Source organism: Gopherus evgoodei, chromosome 1 (assembly GCF_007399415.2).
Source record: "Gopherus evgoodei ecotype Sinaloan lineage chromosome 1, rGopEvg1_v1.p, whole genome shotgun sequence".
NCBI classification, from domain to species: domain Eukaryota; kingdom Metazoa; phylum Chordata; order Testudines; family Testudinidae; genus Gopherus; species Gopherus evgoodei.
This window is the reverse complement of record NC_044322.1, coordinates 291,247,132-291,262,345: the sequence shown is the minus strand read 5'-3', so window position 1 is coordinate 291,262,345 and position 15,214 is coordinate 291,247,132. Positions and strand designations below refer to the sequence as shown.

The window sequence follows — 15,214 nt, the reverse complement described above, 5'->3', positions numbered from 1 at the left end:
TGAACTGTACTGGTCCCATCCCAGTACAGATCTTGGAGGACACCAGTGTTTAACTCTCCCTATTCTGAAAACTCACCATTTACTCTTACCCTTTGTTTTCTAACTTTTAAGCAGTTACTGATACATGAGAGGACCTTCTTTTATCCCATGACAGTTTACTCTGCTTAAGAGCCTTTGGTGAAGGACCTTGTCAAAAGCTTTCTGAAAAATCTAAGTACACTACATCCACTGGATCCCCCTTGTCCACATGCTTGTTGACCCCCTCAAAGAAGTCTAGTAGATTGGAGAAGCATGATTTCCCTTTACAAAAAACATGTTGACTCTTCTCCCACAAATCATGTTCATCTATATATTTGATAATTATTTTCTTTACTATAGTTTCAACCAGTTTTCCCAGCACTGAAATTAGACTTACCAGCCTGTAATTGCTGGGATCACCCCAGAGCATCTGGGCTAATTTTATTAATATAATTTCGGCATCAGATCCCTAAATATCTATTGTCTGTCTGTGATATGTAACAGACTCTTACTTTTGGTCGAAGAAGTGGGGGGGGGGGGGAAGGACCACCACCAAGGGTTGGTTATTAAGGGATTCTGAGGTCTTGGACTGCTCCATTTGCTGTCTCTTTCCTCTTGTGTTTCAATTTAATATAGTACTGTGTTATGCAGTATGATGTCATTATCTCACACATCCCATTATACTGAGCACATTAGTGTGATTTGCAAACAAGAGGCATAAAACAGCAAGAGGGCAGCATGTGTAGCCATATGAGCTACATGCAATGAGGCTGCTGAGCTCACTACAAAATCATAATGTCAAGCAGTCACAGAGGTGCTTTCAATCTCATTATATGGGACAAAAGACCACCACCTGCCATAGTAGTGGCAAGTAGACACAAGATGAGTCATCAATGCCACCTCCCCTTCTCCTTCTCACAGAGGCCCTTGTCTTCTTAACCTGGTGCTACACGTACAAGTTTATAATGCATCCATCACTTGTGTTTGAGGGTTAATGAAGATTACATAATTAAATACATGGTCTGAAAAACTGCATTCTCCATTTCTCCCTTATATACACACTTTGTGGCTTGTGACAAAAACCCACTAGTGGGCATAAAAAAGGTGATCTAAATAGAGGGAAAGATCTTGGGAGGAGGACATGGAAAATTACAACAGGTTCATAGAGCAACAAGAGGGATGACTGTGGGGGAATCTGCTCAACATCTTAGATGTCTATACCAATGTGTAAGGAGCATGGGCAATAAACAGGAAGAACTGGAAATTTTAGTACATAGGCTAAATTATTACTTAATTGGCATCACAGACATTTTGTGGGACAAATCTCATGACTGGAATAGCGGTATGGAGGGGCAACATGTTCAGGAAAGACAGGCAAGGAGAAAAGGAAGCAACTGTTGCATTCTACATCAAGAATATATACATTTGTTCCGAGGTAGAGAGGCAGAATAGTTGAGTTTCTGTCTTGGTCTACACTACGAGTTTAAACCAATTTTAGCAGCGTTAAACCGATTTAACGCTGTACCTGTCCACACAACGAGGCCCTTTATATCGATATAAAGGACTCTTTAAATCGGTTTCTGTACTCCTCCCCAACGAGAGGAGTAGCGCTAAAATCGGTATTACCATATCGGATTAGGGTTAGTTTGGCTGCAAATCGACGGTATTGGCCTCCGGGCGGTATCCCACAGTGCACCATCGTGACCACTCTGGACAGCAATCCAAACTCGGATGCACTGGCCAGGTAAACAGGAAAAGCCCTGCAAACTTTTGAATTGCATTTCCTGTTTGCCCAACATGGAGCTCTGATCAGCACGGGTGGCGATGCAGTCCCAAATCCAAAAAGAGCTCCAGCCTGGATCATACGGGAGATACTGGATCTGATTGCTGTATGGGGAGACAAATCTGTTCTATCAGAGCTCCGTTAAAGAAGACAACATGCCAAAGCATTTGAAAAAAAATCTCCAGGCCATGATACAGAGTCCACAGCACAGTGCTGTGTGACAAGCGTAACGGAAAGCCAAAGAATCAAATGAACACTCATGGAGGGAGGGAGGGGGTACTGAGGAGTCCAACTATCCCACAGTCCCCAGCAGTCTCCAAAAAGTATTTGAATTCTTGGCTGAGCTCTCAGTGCCTGTAGGGTCAAACACATTGTCCGGGGTGGTTCAGGGTATAGCTCGTCAATGTACCCCCTCTCCCCCCATGAAAGAAAAGGGAAAAAAATCATTTCTTGACTTCTTTCAGTGTCACCCTATGTCTACTGAAAGCTGCTGCCAGATGTGATGCTGCGGCAGTGAACAGCAGTATCGGCTCCCCTCCCCTCCCCGCTGGCAGACGGTACAATATGACTGCTATCCGTCGTCACCATCAGCCCATGAGTGCTCCTGGCTGGCCTCAGGTGAGACTGGCCGGGGGCACCTGGGTAAAAATAGGAATGATTCCCAGTCCTTCCCAGTAGATGGTACAGAACGGCTGATAACTGTCTTCATCATAGCAACTGGGGGCTGAGCTCCATCAGCCCCCTTCCTTTTATGTGTAAAAAAAAGATTCTGTACTGCCTGGACTATCATAGCAGCAGGATGCTGGGCTCCTCTCCCCCGCACAGCTTAATATCCTGCCTGGACTATCATAGCAGCTGGAGGATGCCTTCTCCCCATTTTATCTCAGTAACAAGTCAGGGTTTCTTATTCCTGCATTCTTTATTACTTCATCACACAAATGGGAGGGACACTGCCACGGTAGCCCAGGAAGGTTTGGGGAGGAGGGAAGCAACAGATGGAGTTGCTGCAGGGACACCCCCTAGAATGCCAAGCAGCTCATCATTTCTGCAGGATCTGACACGGAGCGGATGTGCTCTCTGGTTCTCTGTTACACTGGTTCTCTAGTACACTTGCCCCATATTCTAGGCAGGACTGACTCTATTTTTAGATACAACATAAGGGAGGGAATGACCCGAGAGGTCATTCCCATTTTTGTTTTTGCGCCCCCGGCCGACCTCAGCCAGGGGCACCCATAACAGCAGCGGAAGGTGCAGAATGACAGATAACCGTCATCTCATTGCCAATTTACAATGGTGCAGCAGACAGTACAGAAAGACTGATAACTGTCTCTGCTGTCATGCAAAGGCAAATGAATGCTGCTGTGTAGCGCTGCAGTATCGCCTCTGTCAGCGGCATCTAGTACACATACGGTGACAGTAAAAAAAAGCTGAACGGGCTCCACGGTTGCTGTGCTATGGCATCTGCCAGGGCAATCCAGGGAAAAAGGGCACGAAATGATTGTCTGTCGTTGCTTTCCCGGAGGAAGGAATGACTGATGACATTTACCCAGAACCACCCGCGACAATGATTTTTGCCCCATCAGGCACTGGGATCTCAACCCAGAATTCCAAGGAGCGGGGGAGACTGCGGGAACTATGGGATAGCTACGGAATCGCTACCCACAGTGCAACACTCCAGAAATCGATGCTAGCCTCGGACCATGGACGCACACTGCCAAATTAATGTGCTTAGTGTGGCCGCGTGCACTCGACTTTATACAATCTGTTTTACAAAACCGGTTTATGTAAAATCGGAATAATCCCGTAGTGTAGACGTACCCTCTGAGTGAAGATATGAGGGGGGTGGGAAAGAGGGTTAATGTCATGTTAGTGGTCTACATAGACCACCAAATCAAGATGATGAGGCATTTTTCGAAAAGAAATATCCAAAACACAAGACTTAGTAATAATGGAAGACTATAACTACCCAGACATCAAACAAAGCAATATGGCAAAACAAAAAATATCCATTAAGTTCTTGGAATGTATTGGGGACAACTTTTTGTTTCAGAAGGTGGATGAAGCAACCAAGGAAATGGACATTGTAGACTTGCTTCTGATACACAGAGAGGAATTGGTTGTGAATCTGAAGATTGAAGGCAGTTTGGATGAAAGTGATAGGAAAGGAGTGAGACCAGCAGAATAAGGACAATGGGCTTCAACAAAGTAGACTTTAACAAACTCAGAGAATAGGTAAGTAAGGTCTCATAGGAAGAAAATCTAAGGGAAAATGGAATTCAGGAGAATTGGCCTAATATTAGGCCAAAGACCTAATATTAAAGGGCAAGAGCAAACTATCCTGATGCAAAGGAAAGATAGGAAAAATAGTAAGAGGCCAAGATGCCTCCATCAGGAGTTCTTTAATGACCTGAAAAATCAAAAAAGTATCATACAAAAGGGTAGAAACATGGAGAAATTGCTAAGATGAGAACAAAATAAGATGAGCACAAGCACGTAGGGACAAAATCCAAAAGGCTAAGGCACAAAATTAGTTACACTTAGTGAGAGCTATAAAAGGCAATAAATACATTGGAAGCAAGACACAGATGAAGGGAAATGTAGGTTCTCTACTTAACGAGGAAGGAGAGCAACTAACAGACAACATCAAGAAGGCTGAAGTGTTCAATGCCTATTTTGCTTCAGACAAGTAACTGTGACACGATACTTAACACAATTAACATTAACAAGAAGGGGAAAGGAATGCAAGCCAAAACAGAGAAGATCAGTTCAAGAAATATTTAGATAAGTTATATGTATTCAAGTCAGCCGGGTCTGATTAAATGCATCTGAGGGTATTTAACAAACTAGCTGAAACATTCTTTGAACCATTAGTGATTATCTTTGAAAACTCATGGACAGGTTAGAACCCAGAGGACTGAAGGAGGGCAAACATAACACTTATATTTAAAAAAGTAAACAAAGAGGACTAAGGGGTTTACAGACTAATCAGCCTAAATTGGATACCTGGAAAGATATCGGAACAAATTATTGCACAATCAAACTGTAAGCACCTAGAGGATAATAGGATTATAAGGAATAGCCAACATAGATTTATCAAAAATAAATCATGCCAAACCAATCTAATTTCCTTCTTTGACACGGTTATTGACCTCCTTGATGGGGGGAAGCGGAAGCTGTAGATGTGATATATCTTGATTTTAATAAACTTTTTGACACAGTTCAACATGACATTCTCATAAGCACACCAGAGAAATGCAGTCTAGATAAAATTACTATAAGGTCAGTGTACAAGTGGTTGAAAAACCATACCCAAAAATAGTAATCAATGGTTTGCTGTCAAACTGGGATGATGTATCTAGTGGGTTTCTCAGGGGCCAGTCCTGGGTCCGGAACTATTCAATATTTATTAATGACTTGGATAATGAAAAGGAGAGTATGCTTATAAAATTTGCAGATGACATCACGGTGGGAGGGTTGCAAGCACTTTGGAAGGCAGGATTAGAATTCAAAATGACCTTGACAAACAGAGCCGACCTTTGGGGAAGGCAGCCAGGGCGGGTGTCCCAGGGCAACCTGCCAAAGAAGGTGCCGTGCACTGATCCGGTCCAGCACTCCACCTGCATGCTGCAGCCAAGTGGACATAGTGCTGGTTCCTCTCCACCTGGCCCAGTCCCTCACCCCCTACTCCTCTTGGCCAGACCCACGGCTGTCTTCTCCATTCCCCTGCCCCCCTCCCACTTGCTTCTCTTGGCGAGCTGGCTGCCTGAGGTCTCCTGCAAGTGATGGGTGCAGAGAGGCATCCTCAGCCTCCGTGGTTCCGCTCCAGCCCCACCTCCTCCCACCAGAGGCTTGTACCACTTGGTGGAGCTAGTGTGGGGGGAGGGGAGTAGTTGGGGGAGGCTTGGCGGCAGACCCAGGGGTTTCTGGCTGCCATGCATCATGGACAGCTGGGTTTCCCCATGGCGCAACCACTGCCTCCTGGGCTCTCAGGCCTCTGCTGGGCCTGGGACAGCACTGGTGGGATCCTGATGCACATGCAGATCCCCATGCCCTTCCCCCCCGGTCCCCACCATTATTCAAATGAGGAGGCCGGGGAGCATGGGGGTCTCAGACCATGCTGAGCAGGAGGAAGCACCGGCAGCTAGTGGACCGACAATCTGAGCAGCGGATGCTCCTTTCTCCAGGTAAGCCCCATTGGTCCTGGGTCCTGTGGAGCAACTGGAGACCCATCAGCATTTCTGGGTGCCACAGTTTAAGAAAGAGCTGTACAAACTAAAGAGTTCAGAGAAAACCAACACAAATGATAAAAGGTTTAGAAAATCTAACCTATGAGGAAACATTTAAAAAAAACTTGGCCATTTTTAAGTCTTGAGAAAAAGAAGACGGGAAGGGTGGGGGGGGAGGAAACCTGATAAGAGTTTCCAAATATGTTAAGTGCTGTTATAAAGAAGATGGTGATCAATTGTTCTCCAATGCCACTGAAGATAGGACAAGAAGTAATCAGCTTAATTTGCAGCAAGGGAGATGTAGGTTAGATATTAGGGAAAATGTTCTAACTATAAGGATAGTTAAGCAATGGAATAGGCTTCCAAGGGAGATTGTTGAATCCCTGTCACTAGAGGTTTCTAAGAACAGGTTAGACAAACACCTGTCAGGGATGCCTAGGTATATGCCTAGGTCCTGCCTCAGTGCAGAGAGCTGGACTAGATAACTTCTCAAGGGCCCTTCCAGCCCTACATTTCTAGAGTTCCACACTATTTTATTTGCTCCTTCCTGTTTACTTTCCCTCCTTCTTGTCCTTTTATCTTTATGGAAGAAAATTTAAGGTATCTGGGATACTGATAAAATGAAAGCTGTTGCTGGATGTGTTTTACAATTTACACTGCACATAATGAGATCCATGATTTTACTAGTATCTACAGGAAGGGAGAATACCAGACCCAGGCCAAACATCAATGTGGGCCAGTCTCCTGTTCCTAAGAGCCTCCCATTTCAATGCTGTTGACTCCATCAGCTCCTGATGACTGGTGGTGTCAAGTAGTTCATGGTCATAAAGAGAGATGGTCCCTGACACAGCCTGGGTACTGTCTTAGAATCATAGAATATCAGGGTTGGAAGGGACCTCAGGAGGTCATCTAGTCCAACCCCCTGCTCAAAGCAGGACCAACCCCAACTAAATCATTCTAGCCAGGGCTTTGTCAAGCCTGACCTTAAAAACCTCTAAGGAAGGAGATTCCACCACCTCCCTAGGTAACCCATTCCAGTGCTTCACCACCCTCCTAGTGAAAAAGATTTTCCTAATATCCAACCTAAACCTCCCCCACTGCAACTTGAGAACATTACTCCTTGTTCTGACATCAGGTACCACTGAGAACAGTCTAGATCCATCCTCTTTGGAACCCCTTTTCAGGTAGTTGAAAGCAGCTCCTCAGCGTCTCCTCACAAGTCATGTGCTCCAGCCCCCTAATCATTTTTGTTGCCCTCCACTGGACTTTTTCCAATTTTTCCACATCCGTTTGTAGGGTGGGGTCCAAAACTTGACACAGTACTCCAGATGAGGCCTTACCAATGTCGAAGAGAGAGGAATGATCACATCCTTCGATCTGCTGGCAATGTCCCTACTTATACAGCCCAAAATGCAAATAGACTTCTTGGCAACAAGGGCACATTCTTGACTCATATTCAGCTTTTCATCCACTGTAACCTCTAGGTCCTTTTCTGCAGAACTGCTTCCTAGCCATTCAGTCTCTAGTCTGTAACAGTGAATGGGATTCTTTCGTCCTAAGCGGACGACTCTGCACTTGTCCTTGTTAAACCTCATCAGGTTTCTTTTGGTCCAGTCCTCTAATTTGTCTAGGTCCCTCTGTATCCTATCCCTACCCTCCAGTGTATCTATCACTCCTCCCAGTTTAGTGTCATCTGGAAACTTGCTGACAGTGCAGTTCAAGCCATCCTGCAGATCATTAATGAAGATATCGAACAAAACCAGCCCCAGGACCGACCCTTGGGGAACTCCGCTTGAAACTGGCTGCCAAATAGACATGGTGCCATTGATCACTACCCGCTGAACCCGACGATCTAGCCAGCTTTCTATCCACCTTATAGTCCGTTCATCCAGGCCATACTTCTTTAACTTGCTGGCAAGAATACTGTGGGAGACTGTATCAAAAGCTTTGCTGAAGTCAAGGAATAACACATCCACTGCTTTCCCCTCATCCACAGATCCAGTTATCTCCTCGTAGAAGGCAATTAGGTTAGTCAGGCATGACATGCCCTTGGTGAATCCATGCTGACTGTTCCTGATCACTTTTCTCTCCTCTAAGTGCTTCAGAATTGATTCCGTGAGGATCTGCTCCATGATTTTTCCAGGGACTGAGGTGAGACTGACTGGCCCATAGTTCCCCGGATCCTCCTCCTTCTCTTTTTTTAAAGATGGGCACTACATTAGCCTTTTTCCAGTCATCTGGGACCTCCCCCGATCACCAGGAGTTTTCAAAGATAATGGCTAGTGGCTCTGCAATCACATCTAGCACACACATCTGCTATCACATTTAGCACCCTCGGATGCAGCGCATCTGGCCCCATAGGCTTGTGCTCGTCCAGTTTTTCTAAATAGTCCCGAACCACTTCTTTCTACACAGAGGGCTGGTCACCTTCTGCCCATACTGTGGTGTCCAGTGCAGCAGTCTGGGAGCTGACCTTGTTTGTCAAGACAGAGGCAAAAAAAGCATTGAGTACACTAGCTTTTTCCACATTCTTTGTCACTAGGTTGCCTCCCTCATTCAGTAAGGGGCCAACGCTTTCCTTTACTTTCTTCTTGTTGCTAATATACTTGAAGAAACCCTTCTTATTACTCTTAATATATTTTACTAGCTGCAACTCCAGTGTGATTTGGCCTTCCTGATTTCACTCCTGCATGCCTGAGCAATATTTTTATACTCCTCCCTGGTCATTTGTCCAATCTTCCACTTCTTGTAAGTTTCTTTTTTGTGTTTAAGATCAGCAAGGATTTCACTGTTAAGCTAAGCTGGTCACCTGCCATATTTACAATTCTTTCTACACATTGGGGTGGTTTTTTCCTGCGCCCTCAGTAAGGATTCTTTAAAATACAGCTAGCTGTCCTGGACTCCTTTCCCCTTCATGTTATTTTCCCAGGGGACCCTGCCCATCAGTTCCCTGAGGGAGTCAAAGTCTGCTTTTCTGAAGTCCAGGGTCCATATTCTGCTGCTCTCCTTTCTTCCTTGTGTCAGGATCCTGAACTTGACCATCTCATGGTCACTGCCTCCCAGGTTCCCATCCACTTTTGCTTCCCCTACTAACTCTTCTCTGTTTGTGAGCAGCAGGTCAAGAAGAGCTCTGCCCCTAGTTGATTCCTCCAGTCTTCTGAGGATCTTGCAGATCAGGATCTTAAAATTAGATCCAGCATTGCACAGAGAGTCAGTGCACCATAAGGAGTAATCGGTAAGTTTCTAATCAGATTTACTTTCTGGCATTCCTGCACTAACACAACGCAAGAGAATGATTAAATTTGAATGTACTACACTGTCAGTTAAAGTTAAAAATGTAATCATTTTATCCGATCTTTTGTGGTAGGATGCTTGTTTTTATACCACTAATTTTGGATTTAGATACTTAGGGCCAGATCCTCAACTGGTGTAGAATACGTGCAGAATGCTTTATTTCCACTAAAATCAAATATAGTTATTCAAACTTACACTAAGTGAGCATCTGGCTTTCAGTGTACTTTTAAAATGATGAAGTAAATGTATGGAAGATTCAACATATATGATGCTGGGTTACACAGTTATGAAAGAGCAAATGAAATATGTTTTATAAATATACTCAGATAATATACATTTTGTACTTCTTACATATGACAAAGAGAAATAGGAAAGCACATTTTTCATAGTTTATAATCCATTTTTAATATTTTAATTATTTGTAAATTCTGAATAGCAATTCCATAAAAAATTAAGACCAGAGTATTATACAGGGCTTAAACATAATGCAGGCATTGATAAAGCATAGATTAGGCACACTACAGCAATATTCTCAAGCATGCGAGTACATTGACATCTAAATAGATTTTCTGTCTCCATCCAGTCCATTATAGAGCTCTTACATGGTGAAGTTATTCCTCTCACTTGTTTGAAAACAGTTCCATGTGATTCTATGGGCCATAACCACACATCTTACCTATACCATTGGTCCCATTTAAGACAATGGGACTACTGGTAAGTGGAAAACAAATAGGATGCAGCCCATAAAATTGCTGATTTCACCAAGGGGACAAAATATCCCAAGCAAGTGAGCACTGTTGAAGGACAAATGTTCACTGAATCAACTGGCAGCACCAGTTTACATCAGCAGAGAACTTGTACCGTATGTTTTTAAGGGCACACATTTTCAAATGTCTAAAATGATATTTCAGAGATATTTCAAATTGTTTACTCTTAAATATCTATGAGTTTTGGGGAAATAGATAGGTGGGAGGATTTGTAAAGGAATATATAGCCTTTCTCCTCTAGATTGCTTGCTAATATCCCGCTAGATCACTAGTGACAGAAGTGTGTTACCATGGATGTTTAGAGGCTTCTATGACATGTGCTTGATGTGCTATGGCATGTGCTTCCCGGTCGACTTGACAACTATCTAAATCACAAAAAAGCCACCACATTTCAAAGAGACTGAGCTATCTTCTTGTTCTGGCTGGTCCTCCAGATCAGCAGGTCAGTTTGAGAAAGCTTACACTGTCACTTCTTGTTCTGCAAGTGTCCTGTGTACAGGGACCATCATTCTCCAGGGCTGTCAGCAAGCACCTTCCACAAGCACTGAACTTACATGACATATGTTTTCTCTCTTAAATCTATTACCTCAGATTTCTGAGTCCTGCTTTTCTCTTCCAAACAGTTATATTTACAGAATATAGGAGACAAACATAATTTTCACTTTTAATATCTAATTTAAACAAGGGGCTTACCTGTTACCATTAAATAAATAATTTTTTAAAATCAAGCTTACTACAGTATATTCTTCAGGAATTTTCAGAAACAATATGAAAAAGTTTACAGAGCTTCTGTATCAGATCGCTTGCTGAACTGTTAATTTAGGCAGATACTTTACTGTATCACCACCCCCAACCGCATTTACATTCATTCTGATTACAAACTGCAACTTTGTTGAGAAAAGAAAGGATACTTTAACAAAGAATTATCAACTGGCTTAGGTCAGAAAAGAAAATTTCCTCATTTTAACATAACATATGTTCATTTTTAGTTTTGGCCTCCTTTGATATTCTCTGATATCTGAGATTATCACAATTAATGTACCACATTGTTCTGTGTTCCAGCTCTAGAAGAGATCCTATAATACCCTTCCATATACTGTAAGGATAGTTATTCTTTCAAAACTGAAATTAGATAGTAGGATAGGCAACTATTCCTTGGGTGCTCCGTGGCTAGAACACCCTTGGGGAAAAATTGGTGGTTGCAGCTCTCCACCTTCCCCCCCAGTACCTCCAGCCCACCGTCGGCCCCACTGATCAGTGCTTCCCCTTCCCTCCCAGTGCCTCCCCACCTGTCATGGGCCAGCTGTTCCACGGCATGCAGCAGGCACTGAGGGGAGAGGAAGGAGTGAGGGTGGGTTGCACTCGTGGGAGGAGGCAGAATGGGGTGGGAAGAGGAGGGGCGGGGGCAGAACGCGAGCAGGGCAGGGGTGGGGAGGAATGGGGGCACAGCTGGGAGGGGTCAAGCACATTAGAAAGTCAGCACCTCTGCTCAGTAGCGACTACAAAAGTTACTATAGAAATTTCTACTCCTTCAACCTTTTCAAAGTTACACAAAATGATTTTACTGATAAAAACATACTTGTCTTACTGTCATCAGTGCAGAGCCAGTCAATATAGGTACAGGTCGTTCAGTACTGTTATATTTTGGCTCACGTGTTGAAAGAATTGCCAGCTATGTTCTGAACTGAAAGATATTTCTACTAGGGTTGTCAAGCGATTAAAAAATTAATCACAATTAATTGCTGTTTTAATCGCACTGTTAAACAATATTAAAATACTATTTATTTAAATATTTTTGGGGTTTTCTATATTTTCAAATATAGGATCAGAGCTGGGGGCTCTGGGATTCAGCCCTGCTCCAGGCTTCAGCACTCTTCAGGGCATGGGGCTTCAGGCCCTCTCGGGGCACAGGGCTTAGAGCTTCAGTCCAGCATGGGACATGGAGCTTCAGCCCCCCTCAGGGTGCATGGCATGGGGCTTCAGCACCTCTCGGGGAGCAGGGCTCCAGGCTTCAACCTGGAATGGGACTTTAGCCCCTTCAGAGCTTCAGCCCAGCATGGGGTTCAGGGTTCTAGCCCCTCTTAGGTTTGGGGCATGGGGCTCCAGCCTCCCCTGACCCCCTAGGAAGCTGCTGGCTGCAGCCCCCATTCCTCCCATCCCCTGCGCCGCCTCTGGAACTGGGCTGCTCCAGCCGTACCCCGCACCTAGCTGCAAAATTATAATGGTTTGTTTCCCTCACATAAAATATATCATACTTTCCTGTAGAAGAATTGTAATTAACTTATCTTTTTACACAATATAAACAAGTTCTGACAAACTTGATATGATTATTATTAATGCAAATTAACAGGTGTAGGCACACAGTTGTATTCCTTCTGCTTCATACAAAGTTAGTGCTAAAAGCACACACTCGTAAAAAGTCTACTATGTACTTACTCTTGTGTTGTTTCTTTCAGCCTTGAGTTCTGAAATTTCCTCCTCTTTTTCAAGCAGTTGTTCCCTACACACATTTAACTCTTTTGTCAGTGCAGCAAATTCCTATAAAAATTAAATAAATATAGAAATTATTTTAAATGTACATTTTGGAGTGTATTCCCAAAATTAATCTGCATTATAGCATTTAGCATTTAATATTTAAATACTGTATATACTTGTTCATTAGCCTGTTCATTTATAAACTGACCCCCAAAGATGGTTAGGTAAAAATAGCAAAAACTGTATGACCCTTTCATAAGCCGACCCTATATTTCAGGGGTTGGCAAACTTTGGCTCCTGCCCTAGCTAGCGGGCCTGGGTATTTTGTTTACCTGGAGTGTTCACAGGCACAGAGCCCCTCCGCTCCCAGTATCCACCATTTGCCATTCCCAGCAATGGAAGCTGCAGGAAGTGGCGCACCACGTCCCGCAACTCCCATTGGCTGGGAATGGCGAACCATTGCCACAGGGAGCTGAGGGGCTCCATGCATGCAGATGCTCCAGGTAAACAAAATGACAATGTATTAGATATTCAATTCAATGATTCCATAGAGTTTAAAATCATCAAATTTTGGTGTAGAACCGTTTATAAGCCGACCCCTGCTCTTTGATGCGTCACTTTTTTACCAAAATTAATTGGCTTATGAATGAGTATATACGGTAATTTTTAAAAGTCCAGAAAGGCAGCACTATAAAGTTAAAACTATAATAATATTTATTTGTGGTTACTGGTACATAATTCATAACTATGTGTATCAAAGGATTTTTGAAAGTTAGAGTCAAAGTCAGCTTCAGAGCTTGGCCAGCTAAAATAGCTGAGGATCTGGCCTATAGACTAGCAAATTATTTCTGAACATGTCAAATTATTTTGATTAGAGAATGGGAAGCAAATTAATTGCAATACCATAATCAACAACAACAATAAGCTGTTTCTATAGCACTGTCCATTCAATGATCTCAAAAAGCTCTACCATATTAGCATTTTAAGGCACCAGTTCAAGAAAGCATCCTATTCAGGACAGCATTTAAGCATGTACTTAACTTTAAGCACCTGCTAAAGTCCCATTGAATTAATAGGTCTTTAGCAGGTGTTTTAAGTTAAGCAGGTGATTAAAAGCAGACATAAAAAGAAATGAACTTTAATGTACACTTAAGTGCTTTCCAGAATCAGGGCCTAAAGCGCATGACTTTCCTGAGAGGTTGGTAACAGTCTATTTTTCATTTGTTTAGGTTTTAACTGATTTTAAAAAAATAATAAAAATACCACAAAGATACTTTTTCAACAGAAATCCTGGAGTGGCTAATGAAACCCACCTATTCAGAACACTGAGACATGTTTAAAATTACAGTTGCCAATCAGTGAAGCTGGCAGTATCTTTTTACCTTCAAATCCAAAATTACTAACTAAAAGAGGGGTGCTGGAACAATTTTTATAGTGGGGTTTCTGAGAGCCACTGAACCAAACTGTAAACCCTGCATATAATGGAAACCACTTCAAGTCAGGGGGTGCTGCAGCACCCTTATTTCCAGCACCTATGAACATAAAAAAGTGATGAGTCCTAGAGTTTCTGGCTAGGAAGGACCCCTAAATCATATAGTCTGACCACCACCACCACGCAAGCACCCCCACACTAAACTCAAGTTCAGTCTCCCTCATATACAAGCTTAAAATACCCCCAACATTGCTCCTCTGAAGATAAACAGGCTTGGACCAATAAAGGGAGTGAATTTCAATGACTAGACCCCTACCAAAAACATCTTGTTGACAGACTCCACTCTATGAAATGGAAGTATGCAACTTGTGCACCTCTAGTTATGGCACCTGTAGTTTACAGCTTGGGAGAAAGGCATGCATGCATTAGTGTTATATTGTCACATTATGTAGGCTATGTAATACTAAAAGCTTTAATGTTTCTAGTTGACATTTTCAGTTCAAATTAAATAATCTGCATGTCAGCAGAATATTATTTTGGAGCCGGTCTTGCAGTCTTTAGTCATAAAGGACTCCCTCTGAAATCAAGACTGAAAGTAAAACTGGATTTACACTCTATCATATGTGAAGCTGTGACAGGGTGTGCATACCCCGCACTAGGCGAGAAAGAGTTAATCCCACACTATGGGTGGAGGAAGTCCTACCCCTCAGACTGTTTTGGGCATGCTCCAACTGCTGTGCTAGTATAAAAGAGAGCAGCTCAGCTCAATCTGGGCTGGCCACTGAGGAGGAAGCACACTTGCTAGAGGCTCCAGGCCAGGAGCCGCTACAGCCCCTGACTGCGGGAACCAGAGATCCCAGGGACCAGACCGGAGAACTGCTACCTACAGTTCATTGGCGAGAGTCAGCAGGGCTGTCCTTAGGATTCATGGGGCCCTAGGCATTATTATTAAACTGGTGCCCCTATGTCAGACTTGGGGCACAGTCACCACCCCGCCCATGGATCCCCAGAACCACTCCCTCCCATTGTGGATGCACACTGAGCTTCATACACAGCAGATGCTGGGGCAGCCGGGCTCACAGCCCAAGGGAGTGGGGGAGGAGGCAGCAAAGGATACCGAGCTGCTTGGCCTGCCTCACAGTGGCAGTGACTCACAGTTCCCTGCAGATAGCTGCATACGCGCTCCTTCACACAGAATGTGCTGCGCCGGCGCATTTGG

The 15,214-nt window shown here is 43.7% G+C and overlaps 1 protein-coding gene across 9 annotated transcripts in view; it reads right to left on the bottom strand.

Annotated features, from left to right (window-relative positions):
• Positions 1 to 15,214, bottom strand: part of PPFIA2 (PTPRF interacting protein alpha 2) — a 666,887-nt gene that overhangs the window by 278,837 nt on the left and 372,836 nt on the right. For all 9 annotated transcript variants that reach the window (XM_030548621.1, XM_030548623.1, XM_030548626.1 and 6 more), the window contains one exon: positions 12,525 to 12,626. In XM_030548621.1, coding sequence (XP_030404481.1) covers positions 12,525 to 12,626 — 102 coding nt within the window. The remainder of the gene's footprint in view (positions 1 to 12,524; positions 12,627 to 15,214) is intronic.